General features: G+C 47.7%; 1 protein-coding gene across 1 annotated transcript in view; it reads right to left on the bottom strand.

The window, feature by feature from the left end:
• The window catches only part of TMEM132B (transmembrane protein 132B), a 347,169-nt gene that overhangs the window by 35,483 nt on the left and 296,808 nt on the right, over nucleotides 1-14,878 (bottom strand). Inside the window, 1 exon segment of the mRNA XM_048514770.1 lies at nucleotides 5,919-6,062. Within this exon segment, the coding sequence (XP_048370727.1) occupies nucleotides 5,919-6,062 (144 nt within the window).

Genomic DNA, 14,878 nt, shown 5'->3' on the forward strand with positions numbered 1-14,878 from the left:
TTAGATCCACTTTCCCAATTGTTTGCAAGTGGGTTTTGCTCTTCTACACAGCTGCAAAGTGCATTGAAAGTGGATTGAAAGTGCATTATTCTGCATGTGTGGAAGGAGCCCCTCTCTCTATCTCTTTCTTTTGAGGCCTTTTTTTTTGTACCTAGAATCTTTTGCATGCAAACCAGAGGCTTTTCTACACATGCAAACCCTACATGCATACACACACAGACATGCAACCTCTAAAAAGTGGAAAATTAGACCACGTGATGGGTGGGAAGACATCCACTTGAGCTACTTCATCAAGGGGCACCTTTTCAAAACTGCCGCTTTCTTCTTGCCTCTCTTATTTTTCCCATGAGCAGATCCTGCTTAAATCCAGGGATTCTTTTCAAAGGAAGTCGTGCCTGGCTCCTCAGAGCTTGCCTTTCTGGCTGCTACATTTATTTGTTTGTTTTTGCTCGAAAGGTTGTAAAGAAGATCCTCAAGAGTGCTTATTTGCATTTCTTTGCCTCCTTCTATCGCACGGAGAGGGAAGCATAGATTCTTCCTTCGCTCCTCTCTTCTGCTGAGGCACAACAGATTTCCATGCCACTCTGAAGTGTGTGATCTTAAAGATCCTACTCCACGATCCTCCAAAGACACCCCAGATGACAGGGTCAGACTTCAAAATGGCCAGGACAGATTAGAGCAGACGTGTAGCTGCCAGGGGTCTGGGTGGGGTGTCTTGCCCCGGGGGCATACTGGTGCAGGGGCATGGTGAGCTGGCACCTGCTGCCCATGAGGAGGAGTGAGAGTCCTTCCCCACCCACCCCATTGGAAACACCTGCAAGGGGTGGGGTCTGGCAGCTACAACAGGAGTTCTGCCAGCAGCCCAAGGCAGCCAGCTTGTTCAGCCACCTTGGGCAGTGGCCAGTGGCACAAGGGCATTGCCCGTTGTGGTCCCGTTTGGGGACTGTTGGGGGGGGGGTTATGCATGGAGCAGACTCTATGTTAGTTCATTGTATTTTCATTTTTGCAGTTGTGGGATCTGTGATTTGGGAGTTAGCTAGTATATTTAATTAACTGGTTCATGTTTTATTGTTTGCTGCATTAATGTTCGGTTGTATGCCGCCCTGAGCCCTGTGGGGAATTGGGCTGGGTAAAAATGAGAAAACACATAAATATGAATGAATGAATGAATGAATGAATGAATGAATGAATGAATGAATGAATGAATGAATGAATGAATGAAGGAAGGAAGGAAGGAAGGAAGGAAGGAAGGAAGGAAGGAAGGAAGGAAGGAAGGATGGATGGATGGATGGATGGATGGATGGATGGATGGATGGATGGATGGATGGATGGATGGATGGATGGATGGATGGATGGATGGATGGATGGATGGATGGATGGATGGATGGATGTTATCCCCACACCAAGGCATACCTACTGCCACTGGCTTGAAAGTGCAAAGGAAAACATCCCCAGCATCAAAAATCTTGGATAAGAAACTGAATCAAATAAGATGTTGAGCTTTTATGTCTCAAATGACTCCTCTTGCGTTCATGGTGCCAAGCAAATCTAATTAGCGACATGGGGTAGTCTACTGTAGAGGGAAAAGCAGAAATCCTACTCAGCCAAGCCCTTTGGGTACCATAAGCTGCTCTACGGATCTCCGACTGAATTAATGAGTTGTATATAGGTCTGAGCCTTCCTGATGGCCCCTTCAAACAAAAAGATCAATAAGACTCAAAGAAATGCGAACATCCACTTCATTAGAACTTCCATTCATCTGAGAAGCCTGGTTGCCTGACTCAAGAATGCTCTTGTATCTCTCATTATTCCCCCATTGACAAAAATAATTCCCTTCTCTTTAGCGTCATTAGAGAGACTGACTTTTTCCCAAAATACAACAACATCAGAACTGATTTGAGAACTGTATTACCAACAGGATTTATGCTCTTTTCTGATAAGATAAAAATGGCTAAGCTTCTAAATAACTCTAATGTTGAAATCTCTGAAGCGGTTGCTATATTTTTACTCTGTGTACTGCAAGTTGTGCAATAATGATCTTCTCATTATATTTGGAATTCTTGACACACACCGGTTTTATGCCTAATAAAGGTTTTGGATTTGGACTGACATTTTAGAGATCTTACTCCCGGCTGCTCCATCTCTCTCACGTTCACACCAGCACATGGGTTGGGAGACCACCATGGATAACTATGCAGAGGCAAGCATCGGCAAACCACGTCTGTCCATCTCTTGTCTTGCAAGCCCCATGGGGCCGCTGTCAGTCACCTGCGATTCGGTGGCAATCATCAGACATCAAGAGAACATTTTTAAAAAATCTTTAATTTTTAAAAATCTTTTAATCTTTGGAGAGGAAATGCACCAATTAACAGCTCAGAACATTTCATTTGTGGAAGAAGGGGACACTTTCAGTCAGGTCTCCAGCTGCTGCCTTAAGAGCAAAATCTAACAGCAACATAAAATACCCTTCCCATCTGAGGCAAAAGACAGCTGAGATCTGTCAAAGGCGGGAGTTTTCGTGTCAAATAAATTAACTGCCAGCACTTCAACGACAGCGGCGTGTCAGACTCATCATCCCTGTCTTCAGTGTCAATTATAAGTCTCCGGGGAGCATCTCTTCAAATGCCTTGCCAAAAGGCAGGTGCGGGCAAATTAAACCGCAAACGTCTTCGCTCGAGCAATATTTAGAGTAACCTGATTAAACCTCGCGGAGCAGGAGGAGGGCCAGGCTGATTAGAGTTCCCAAGAAAAGCTTGGTAAATATCCAGCTGCCTCTTCTGGGAATAAAAAAAGATTAATACAAAATGCAGAACCTTTGCTAGTTTGGTTCATGCTGGAACGGGCGCCGAATGGGTGCCGGAAGTCATAGCTGGCTTGTAGGAGAGGCAGTATGGCAAAGCCCGATCTGATCAGATCTTGAAAGCTCTCCAGTGTCTTAGGAAGGAGGGTCTTTCACATCACCTACCGAAAGTGATGGCAAACCTATGGCATGGGTGCCAGAGGTGGCACTCAGAGCCCTCTCTGTGGGCACGCGCAAACAGATTGCCCCCCCCCCCCAACACATCTAGGCTGGCCTGGGCCGCTGGGCTCGATTATTAGCATTAAACTTAAGACCCAGTTTTGAGGAAGTAGTGTAGGTAACCCTGTTAAGCGCTGTTAAACCCCACTGATTTTCATGCGAAGAACTAAAGCGCAATCCTTTACCTGGGAGTAAGCTCAGTTGCTGGCAATGGGGCTTGCTTCTGAGTAAACCCTCCTAGGGTCGTGATTCACCCATTGGAAGAGTTGCAAGGTTGCTTCAAAGCAAAGCCATCGACTACCACCAAGCTTACTCCTGAGTAACGCGTGCCTCGGAGCCAACCGTTTTTTCTAAATGAAAAGCTCAGTATTTAGGTTAAATTGCCGTGTTGGCACTTTGCGATAAATAAGCAGGTTTTGGGTTGCAATTTGGGCACTCGGTCTCGAAAAGGTTCGCCATCACTGACCTACCGCCTGGTCCTTTTTAACTGGAGATGCCGAGGACCAAACCTGGGGCTTTCTGCACGGCCACAGCTTCTGCCATATTGTTAGCAACCTGGACTCAGGCATAATAATGCTCCACTCTGATCGTTTAAAAAGGGCCCTGCAGCTCAGAGGAAGAGCTGTGACTCAGTGGTAAAACATGTCCAGCGGGAAGGACGGAGGAAGTAGACAGGCTTCTATATGAAATTCAGCAGGCCCCAGAACAGCACTGTGGGGGCAGTGCCAGGACCGGCGGACTTGCAGTGGGCTTATCAGGCCCACGAGATGGCTGAGGCAAACCTTGGCTCCCGGCTCGCCAGGCCAGATCAGGAATGGGGTGTGTGTGCCTCAGCTGGCTCATGGGCCTGATAAGCCCTCTCAGGGGGGTGGATCTGACCTCCGGGCTGCATGTTTGACACCCCTGCTTAATTGCATTAGCTGCAGCATGCCAGAAGGGCTACCCCTTTGGAATTCATCGTAATAATGGGCACTTGGGGGTGGTTGATAAATAAAAGGACTCTAGGACTTTAGGACTCTTGAGCCGGCTGAGTTCAGAGCTAAATAACGGAACTCTCCTCAAAGAGGTGAAGAAAAAGAGAGAGGGTCGTGTCACAGCGTCCGCGCCTTCCCGTTCCTTCCTGGAAAGGCCAGATCTGGGGGGGGGGGGGGGCGAGCCCGAGACCCTTCCCCAGAGCCATTTGACTTCATCTGCTTCATCAAAACCTCCTAAGCATGCACAAGCGGATAGGGAATGCTGCGACACATCTTAGCCATTAGCAAGGGATGGCGAGGGACGGAATTAATGGGGTAAAGAAGCACAAAATTAGGCAATTACACACACACACACAGCCTGGGCGAGGCTCATTAGAACATGTTGCCTGAGCGGGACCTGGAAGAGAAGGACAAAAATCTCTGGGACAATCAATAGGGGATTTCTAAGGACCTGAATATAAATGACAGGGAGGGAAGCCATACTGTTAAATTTCCCTATTTGCATTTATTTGCTCATTTCACTTACAAGCCATCTTTCAGTCAAGGCACGAACATGAAAGGCTATGGTCTGTAGTTTAAGTCTGCCTGACTTTTTTGGCTATTCACACACTACACCGGCATGGTGTAGTGGTTAAGAGCAGGTGCACTCTAATCTGGAGAACCGGATTTGATTCCCCGCTCTGCCACTTGAGCTATGGAGGCTTATCTGGGGAACCAGATTAGCCTGTGCACTCCAACACATGCCAGCTGGGTGACCTTGGGCTAGTCATAGTTCTTTGGAGCTCTCTCAGCCCCACTCACCTCACAGGGTGTTTGTTGTTAGGGGAGGGGGGAAGGGAAAGGAGCTTGTAAGCCCCCTTGAGTCTCCTTACAGGGGAGAAAGGGGGGATATAAATCCAAACTTCTTCTTCTCCTCCATGTGCCTATTTGATCTTCAGTCTGTCTCCTGGGATTGCAAACACTTCCCTGTGTCCATTTTCCATGTGACAGTGAGAAACCAGGGACAGGGAGGTTCAGGGATAGAAGGTTCCAGGGTCCACCACCCTTAACCATGACACCACAGTGTTCCAACAGAAAGGTATGATGCCATCAGCCCCTCCCTCAAGATCTTGATGTTCCAATCTTATTGGAGAACTGGAAAAGGCCAACCATCTCATTGGTCCATCCCTGGAGCCCTGCTGCATCTAGTCATTTTCAGTCTACCATTATTAAAAAAGAAGATAGTTTCTCGTGTCTTATCAGCAGAGGAAGGAAGCCACAAAAATCATTTGGCGAACTTGCCGGACCCCTTTCCCTCTCCAGGAGTTTCACAGTACTCAATAAATGAACTCATTCAATGTCCTTGAAAGGAAGAAGAGATGGGGAATTTCAAGGTCTAGTAAAAAACCAATGCTAAGCGACTTCAGAATGTGTAAGAGGCCAAACCTAACATTTCCCTGCCCATTAAAGGTCCTGTTAATGATTCCCTGACAAAGCTTCTGATCTCGGAAGAATTATCCATCCTGGCGAAGGAGGTTAGACCGAGGAGTTAAAAATACAAAGTCTCAAGTCTCAGACGATCAAAGGGATATCCACAGGGAGCGACCACAATGGCTGTGTCAGGTCACAAACGTTTTTAAACAGAAGAGGTAATTAGGGCTGAGAAAATCCGGGAGGAAATTACCTTTCCCAGAGGCTGCCGAAATAGTAAGACGGCTCTTCAGTTCTAAGCAGATTTCAGTGCAAGGCATTAGATAAATTCACAGAGGAAAGCTCTCTATCAGACATGACTGCTAACCAGGTACAAAAGCAATATTTTTTCTGAATCCTAGGTGGGGACAGAAAACCAGCAGAGAAAGGCCCGACTGCTATGGGAGGAACCAGAACGGAGATTGGATGGACCACTCAGGGGATTCCTGAATGCTTCAGGGCTGTGACCACCTTACCTTTAGAACATCTTCATCAGCTGATCTGCAGTCTGTGGACTCTGACACGTCGCTCACGGACCCATCTTCTTCAACAGCGACCACTTTTACGGGAACGGATACCGTCTTCCCTGTCAGAATGGCTGTGTTAAGGACCTCAGTATCCTACAGAAGCACATGATACAGAAAAGGGGAAGGGAAGGACACCGTTAAATCAGGCTGATTTCTGGGCAAGCGTCAAGGCTTCTCAGATAGCGTACAAATTCACTGATCTTAGTCATGAAACAGCAGTCCTAACACTGTTAAAAATAATTCCTTATGAATGTATCAGGCGAGCTTATTCATTGCCTTGCGGGGGTGGAAAGTGAGAGTCAGCGTGGCGTAGTGGTTAAGACCAGGTGCACTCTGATATGGATAACCAGGTTGAATTCCCCGCTCTGCCACTTGAGCTGTGGAGGCTTGTCCGGTGAACCAGATTAGCTTGTGCACTCCAGCACATGCCAGCTGGGTGACCTTGGGCCAGTCACAGTTCTTCGGAGCTCTCTCAGCCCGACCCACCTCACAAGGTGTCTGTTGTGGAAAGAGGAAGGAAGGGAAAGGAGCTTGTAAGAAGAAGAAGAGTTTGGATTTACATCCCCCTTTCCCTCCTGCAGGAGGCTCAAAGGGGCTTACAATCTCCTTGCCCTTCCCCCCTCACAACAAACACCCTATGAGGTTGGTGGGGCTGAGAGAGCTCCGAAAAGCTGTGACTAGCCCAAGGTCACCCAGCTGGCATGTGTGGGAGTGTACAGGCTAATCTGAATTCCTCAGATAAGCCTCCACAACTCAAACAGCAGAGCTGGGAATCAAACCCGGTTCCTCCAGATCAGAGTGCACCTGCTCTTAGCCACTGCTCTTAGCCACTACGCCACTGCTGCTCCTTGAGTCTCCTTACAGGGGAGAAAGAGGGAATATGAATCCAAACTCTTCTTCTTCTTCTTCTTCTTCTTCTTCTTCTTCTTCTCAAGGCACATCCAGCTTACAAAAAAAAAACCCTTGGGGTTTTCAAGGCAAGACAGAATCAAGGTGGTTTACCACTGCTTGCCTCCGCATTCCAACCCGGGAGTTCTGTGGCGGTCTCCCATCCAAATATAAGCCAGGGCCGACCCTGCTTAGCTTCCAAGGTCTGATGAGATCAGACTTGCCTGGGCCTCCCAGAACAGAGCATTCATTGCTCTACTGAGCTAGTGATACCTGCTGTAACTGTGAGCATCTCGCGAGGATCTCAGATAGGGAAATGTGTTACCTAACATGTGCTGCTATCTTTAACTGGAGATAGCAGGGGCTGAGCTTGGAATCATATGCATACAATCAAAAATATATATAATCTTTTATAATCAACACTGAACATCAGAATCAATGTTCCAATTTTATGTCCCCAAAATTGAAAGATAGGGGGCGGGCACAAATCCGTTAGCATAAAATACAATCGTCCTAATGCAAATGTGTTGTGCCTATTGTGGAGTATCTCGGAAGCTTCAAGTTAACTAGAGTGCATTGCTCTGCCTCCAACTCAAACCCTTTGTCTCATCTAAGCAAATATATCCCAGCCTGTATTGCCTATTTTGGCTCTGACCTGCATGACCTAAGTTGGCCTTGTCAGCTCTCAAAAGCTAAGGAGGGTTGGCCCTGGTTCATACTTGGATGGGAGACCGTCAAGGAAGTCCAGGGTTGCTATGCAGAGAAACGCAATGGCAAACCACCTCTTCATCTCTTACCCTGAAAATCCTACAGGGTTGCCGTAAATTGACTGCGATTTGGCAGCCTTGAAGTTCTGTTTATTTTTAACAACCACTCCAGCTATTGCACTACGCTCCAAATGCTATTTATCGGATCGCAGGCAAAAGACCCCTGACTAAGACCCTGGACAACTTCTGCCAGACAGAGCAGAAAAGACCAACTCTGGCAGATCAGCAGGTAGAATCAGTGAAAGGCAGCTGTAACCAAGAAGCGCCCTTTCCAAAATACAAGATCTAAACATACCTTAATTAATCTCCCTTCTGGAAATTCTGAGCTGTTCTCCAAGAGAAATTTTATTTTTTAATTTATTATTAGATTTTGTAGACCGCCTCATCCCCAAAGGGCTCTAGGCGATTCCCAATACAATAAAAACCAATAAATTACTTAAAACATTTAAAGTTCAATATGCAGCATCAATTCCAATAATAACAGACTACCCATATTGGTGGCACCCGGTCTTCAGGCCAGCCTTAAGGCTGGGAGGGGCTGGCAGCGCCCAAAGATGAAACCAGCGGGGGTACTGCCAGAGATGACAAAACCATGGCAGGGCCTCACAAGGGGGCAGCCAATCCACAGCCAGCCTCACCAAAATACTCGGTGGAACAGCTCGGTCTTACAGGCCCTGCGGAATGCGCCAAGGTCCCGCAGGGCCCGGACAGCTGGAGGAAGAGCGCTCCACCAGGCAGGGGCCAGGGCTGTAAAGGCCCTGGCCTGGGTAGAGGCCAGCCGCATCATTGAAGGACTGGGGACTTCCAGCAACTCTGCCGTTGCAGAACGCAGCAACCTATTCGGGACATATAGGGTACTACAGCTAATGTAGGCACCATCTTGTATCACATGAGCCACCTTGAGCCTCCTTGCAGGAGAGAAAAGGTGGGGCGCAAATCCAAACTCTTCTTGTCTCCATGAAACTATCATAATCTTTGATGTTCAGCTGCTTTCCAAATTTCCATCAGCAGAGTGGCTATAAAGAGACTTCCTCCTCCGCAGGCTCAGTGGCCTAGTGGGCAAAGCCTCTGTTTTCCCAGTCAGGTAGAACATGCCTCCACGATGCTGGAATGCCAAATGCTAATCTCAAGAAATCTTTTCCCCATCCATAAACCCCACCTGGAGACTCCGGTGGGGCCACCGAACCATCTACATCTCTTCAGAGGCATCCTCAGACGAAGTGTGTTAATGGGTCCATTAGCGCAGAATTCCTCTCCGTGTCACCATGAATGCCGTTTGATTAATTACTCCGGTCGAGCTACCACTGCGCTCGCACACGCCAAGGCAGACGAGAGCAAGGAATTCTCCAGAAGCGCTTGCTACAAACCGCCTGCCCTAGAAAAGTATCGTTCGCGATCAAGCTAAATTTGGACACCGCTGTTCCCAGAAAGAACGTCCCCTCCCCACGTGCTCAAATTGTGGACATGTTCCACATCAGCATCCGTCTGCCTTGAAGATTACGGGTGCCTCTGGGCCAGCGGCTCATCACAGGTTCAGACAGTTCCTGGCCTTTCGATTAGACGACTGTATGGGTAGATAGTGAGAGTTTTATGGATATTGTGGACCCAAAAGACAAATCAGTGGGTTCTAGGTCACATCAAGCTGAACTCTCCCTAGAGGGGTCTGCAACCTGCGGCTCTCCAGATGTCCATGGACTACAATTCCCATCAGCCCCTGCCAGCATGGCCAACCAATTAATCACCCAAAAGGGAGGAGATCATCCCCTTACCCACAACATTTAGGACAAGCAGGTGTCTTTGCTATGCTGGCAGAGACTGATGGGATTTGTAGTCCATGAACATCTGGAGAGCCGCAGGTTGCAGACCCCTGCAAGAAGCTAATGTGCTTAAATTGAGGCTCTTATACTTTGGTCCAGTGGTTCTCAACCTGGGGGTCGAACGACCCTTTCACAGGGGTCGCCTAAGACTCTCTGCATCAGTGTTCTCCATCTGTAAAGTGGATAAATGTCCACAACATGAGGAACTGTATTAAAGGGTTGCGGCATTGGGAAGGTTGAGAATCACTGATCACACTATTACCGTGGTGGCGAACCTTTGGCACTCATAAGAACATAAGAACATAAGAACAAGCCAGCTGGATCTGCGGCTGTTGCTCCCGATCACCTGGTCTGTTAAGGCATTTGCAATCTCAGATCAAAGAGGATCAAGATTGGTAGCCATAAATCAACTTCTCCTCCATAAATCTGTCCAAGCCCCTTTTAAAGCTATCCAGGTTAGTGGCCATCACCACCTCCTGTGGCAGCATATTCCAAACACCAATCACACGTTGCGTGAAGAAGTGTTTCCTTTTATTAGTCCTAATTCTTCCCCCCACCATTTTCAATGGATGCCCCCTGGTTCTAGTATTGTGAGAAAGAGAGAAAAATTTCTCTCTGTCAACATTTTCTACCCCATGCATAATTTTATAGACTTCAATCATATCCCCCCTCAGACGTCTCCTCTCCAAACTAAAGAGTCCCAAACGCTGCAGCCTCTCCTCATAAGGAAGGTGCTCCAGTCCCTCAATCATCCTCGTTGCCCTTCTCTGCACTTTTTCTATCTCCTCAATATCCTTTTTGAGATGCGGCGACCAGAACTGGACACAGTCCTCCAAGTGCGGTCGCACCACTGCTTTATATAAGGGCATGACAATCTTTGCAGTTTTATTCTCAATTCCTTTTCTAATGACAATTCTATGACAATTCTAATGACAATAATGACAATTCTAATGACAAAGCATGCTGGCAGGGGCTGATGGGAATTGTAGTCCATAACATCTGGAGTGCCAAAGGTTCGCCACCACTGCACTATGAGAAGAAAGAGCAGGGGTGGGGGAAAAAAGAGGTATTTCTCTGATTTGAGTTCACTAGACCTGGAATGTTTTTTAAAAAGCCAAAATACCTGAACCGCTAAAATACATCTGCCTTCAGCCTCCATGTAACCCTGGGAGGCAGCAGGCAACACAGAGCCAAATCTAAACCCCCTATCGCCTCTCAGACCCATGTGGACAGCAGGCACAGAGTTGAACGCTGGGCCCAGCCAGGCTGAACCCAAAGTTCAATTGTGGGCTTGGTCTTGCCGGGTTCAGCTTTAACGTGTAAGGTCTTGCCTCACTTACCTGACCGGCTGCAGGTAAGAGAGGGAGGGTGAGAAGAAAGGGGAGATATGGGTGCTGTGTAAGGGTTATAGCTTTCATGATGATTCGACGCTGCATCTGTGGCTGGCCTCTTCAGAGGATCCTCTGAAGAGGCCAGCCACAGATGCAGGCGAAACGTCAGGAGAGAATGCTGCTAGAACACGGCCATACAGCCCGGAAACCACACAGCACCCAAGTGATTCCGGCCGTGAAAGCCTTCGACAATACAAAGGGGAGATAGTTTTTCTTTTTTATTAAGGAAGAGAGCTGAATGGGCCCAAAATGCCCCCCCCAAAATCAGCCTTTTTTAGTATCCAGTTTTTGGGCTCCCTTTTGTTGCCACCTTTTAGCAGATGAAAAAAACCCCTAAAATACCAACAAATTATTTTTTGTGCTTTTTTTCTAGTTGGATTTACTAAATGCCCGCTCCTAGACAAGAGTCGCTGGAAAAAACATTAATGATTGGAAAAGTTGAAGGCAGCAAGAGGAGAGCAAGATCCAACATGAGATAGATTGACTTATTCAATGACCACAGAAGAAGAAGAAGAAGAAGAAGAAGAAGAAGAAGAAGAAGAAGAAGAAGAAGAAGAAGAAGAAGAAGAAGAAGAAGAAGAAGAAGAAGAAGAAGAAGAAGAAGAAGAAGAAGAAGAAGAAGAAGAAGAAGAAGAAGAAGAAGAAGAAGAAGAAGAAGAGGAGGAGGAGGAGGAGGAGGAGGAGGAGGAGGAGGGAGGAGGAGGAGGAGGAGTTTGGATTTATATCCCCACTTTCTCGCCTGTAAGGAAACTCAAGGTGGCTTACAATCTTCTTGCCCTTCCTCTCCCCACAACAGACACCTTGTGAGGTAGATAGGGCTGAGAGAGTTCAGAAGAACTGTGACTAGCCCAAGGTCACCTCACCCAGCAGGAATGTAGGAGTGCAGAAGCACACCTGATTCACCAGATAAGCCTCTGCCACTCAGGTGGAGGAGTGGGGAATCAAACCTGGTCCTCCAGATTTGAGTCTACCTGCTCTTAACCACTACACCATGCAACCTTCAGTTTGCAAAACCTGAGCAAGAATATTAACGATAGGCCATTTTGGAGGTCATTAATTCATAGGGCGCCATGAGTCGGAAGTCACCTTGACGACACTTAACAAGTGCAAACACGCTCATACACACACACGTGAGTGGATAATCTCACACACAGAAAGCTAGCATGGAAGGGAGAAATGCTCGCCTTCTTCTGAAAAGAAGGGCTTTTCAAACGTGGCAAATTTGCTGATAAACAAGGTCCAGGCATTCCAGGAGGCCACAGGACATTACGCTACACTTTGTATGACATGAATTCAATGTTAGACACTTGCCCCTCCTCCACTGCTTTATGTGAGCGTATGACGAATGGATTTATTTTCCTACAGCTGTCTTTCTGTGAGGAGGGACCCATTGTCTGGTAGGTGGGGGTGAAGAATTGCAGACAAGGGTAGGTGGGTTTCCTCTTCTTATTTTTCCTGGCAAGGCGAGAGATCCAGGATGATTAAAAGGAAGATCTCCATGAGATTGGTGGATTTGCATTTCCATAAAGTATTAATAAACTCAGCAGAGGCTCTCATTATCTAGGCACTCCAGGGAGTATATTAGTTCACCTGAGAGGTGGCAGCAACAGACGACAACAACGCAAAGATCGGCAAGGAGGGGGCTACAGATGGATGGAAGCCACAAACAGAAATGCCTGGGAAAGGCTCAGGGGTGTAACGAGGCAAACTGTAGCCCTGGGCAAAACCTGAGTTGGATGCCCCCCGCCCCCCTCATGGGCAGCAACTCCACCACAACCAAATTTATTTGCACCAGGACATTGGTGCCTGCAGGGGGTGCATTTTTAGACATATCAGCACCAAAATTTCAGGGTATCATCAGGAGACTGTCCTTATGCTACCCCCAGGTTTGGTGCAGTTTGGTTCAGGGGGGGACAATGTTATGGACCCTCAAAACTGTAGTCCCCATCTCCTATTAGCTCCCATTGGAAACAATGGGGGATGGGGGCACCCCCTTTGGGAGTCCATAACTTTGGACTCCCTAAACCAAACCTCACCAAGCTTGAGGGGTAGCATAAGGACACAGTCTCCTGATGATACGCTGAAATTTTGGTGCCACTAGCCTAAAAACTGCACCCCCTGCAGGCCAAAAATGGAAAACCACTAAAATACCCAAAAACGAACCCTGCATTTTGATGCCCCCCACAAAGTGGTGCCCTGGGCAGCTGCCCACCTTGCCCAATGGGCATTACGCCCCTGGAAAGGCTGAGCCCAAGGCACCTCTTCCCAGTGTGTGCAAGGCATAGAGCGGTGCCTGTGGCAGAACTATCTATGGAGCAGTAATGCACAAGGCTCACAACCAAATGCACATAGATGTGCTGTACAGCTCCATCCAGAGGCAGCAGGCCATGGCACCAATGTGGCACCAGCCCACCACCTCCAGGAGGGCTTTCTGGTGGTACGGGGAGCAGCAAACCGCTCTGAGCTCTACCCAGCCTGCTCCAACCCAAGCTGGTGTCCAGTGGGGATGCCAGGACAGTCCTACCACAGCCCGGACTTCCGGGTTTTGCGGCATGGGGCTGAGGAATCGGAGGACACCAGCACATCTGCCACTTCCACGAGGGGAAGAATCCCGGGAAGGGCAAATGCACTGCTTCAAGGTTCAGCCACTCCCTAGAGCCCTTGGATGGGGCTGGCCTTGTGCTTGACCAGATGGCCTGCAATGAGGGAAGAGGAAGTGGGAGGGCCTATCATAGCATCATAGGATCATAGAGTTGGAAGAGACCCCAAGGGCCATCAAGTCCAACCCCCTGCCATGCAGGAACACACAATCAAAGGACTCCTGACAGATGGCCATCCAGCCTCTCTTTAAAAACATCCAAAGAAGGAGACTCCACCACACTCCAAGGTAGTGCATTCCACTGTCGAACAGCCCTGACTGTCAGAAAGTTTTTCCTGATGTTTTGGTGGAGTCTCTTTTCCTTCCCCTTGAACCCAGGACTCCTAGTCCTAGTCTGTGGAGCAGCAGAAAACAAGCTTGCTCCCTCCCCAACATGACTTCCCTTCAAATATCTAAACATGTCACCTCTTCACCTTCTCTTCACCAAACTGAACATCCCCAGCTCCCTAAGTCTTTCCTCGTAGGGCATGGATTCCAGACCTTTGACCATTTGGGTTGCCCTCCTCTGGACCCGTTCCAGCTTGTCAATATCCTTCTTGAACTGCAGTGCCCAGAACTGTACACAATATTACAGGTGAGGTCTAACCAATGCAGAATAGAGAGGTACAGTTACATCCCTCGATCATGTGCAAATTCATGGCCTTGGACTCTCATACCTGCCTTTCTTCCTATATTCTGCCACAACAGCTTTGCTCATTGGAGCAGGGTCTTCTGCAGGTGCCAACCTGCAAATGGGCAAAATCAACAGCTGCCCAGACACATCTCTTCTCCTTTGCGCCCCTCGCCTGCTTGAGGAGGTCAGAAATGTTTCCACTCTCCTGGTTTTCCGCAAACTATGCAAAACTGAATTATTCAGCAGGACTTTTCTGTGTAGCCAATAGTGTTGTTCTGTACGAAACAGTTCTCAAAGCTATTTGGAAAAATTACTAAGGACTGTGGACAGTGTTACCATGCATAGTTTGCTGAAACTAGGATCCTACTATAGAATTTTACACAATTTAATGTGTCCTGCTAATATTTATGCTTTGCCTCCTGTTTTTAGACTTGTGGTTGGTTCTATAACCTTAATCCTATTGCCTTGTTTACTGACTGTCCCATTCATCGATTGTATTGCTTCACTCTATGTAATCCGCCAGGAGCCCAAGTGAGAAAGACGGGCTATAAATAACATAAATAAATATCTCATAATAGCTTATACGATTTTAGAGAGGAAGACTCAGATTAGAAGGAAGGCAACTTGCTAATTGTGTAGCCCCTCTCAATTCATCCTTATGAGACCCAGTTGGTGCCTTCGAATAGCACTGAAGGGCATAGTGGTTAAGAGCAGGTGCACTCTAATCTGGAGAACTGGGTTTGGTTCCCTGCTCTGCCATTTGCATTGTGGAGG

The sequence above is a fragment of the Sphaerodactylus townsendi genome, linkage group LG13 (genome assembly GCF_021028975.2).
Source record: "Sphaerodactylus townsendi isolate TG3544 linkage group LG13, MPM_Stown_v2.3, whole genome shotgun sequence".
NCBI classification, from domain to species: Eukaryota; Metazoa; Chordata; class Lepidosauria; order Squamata; family Sphaerodactylidae; genus Sphaerodactylus; species Sphaerodactylus townsendi.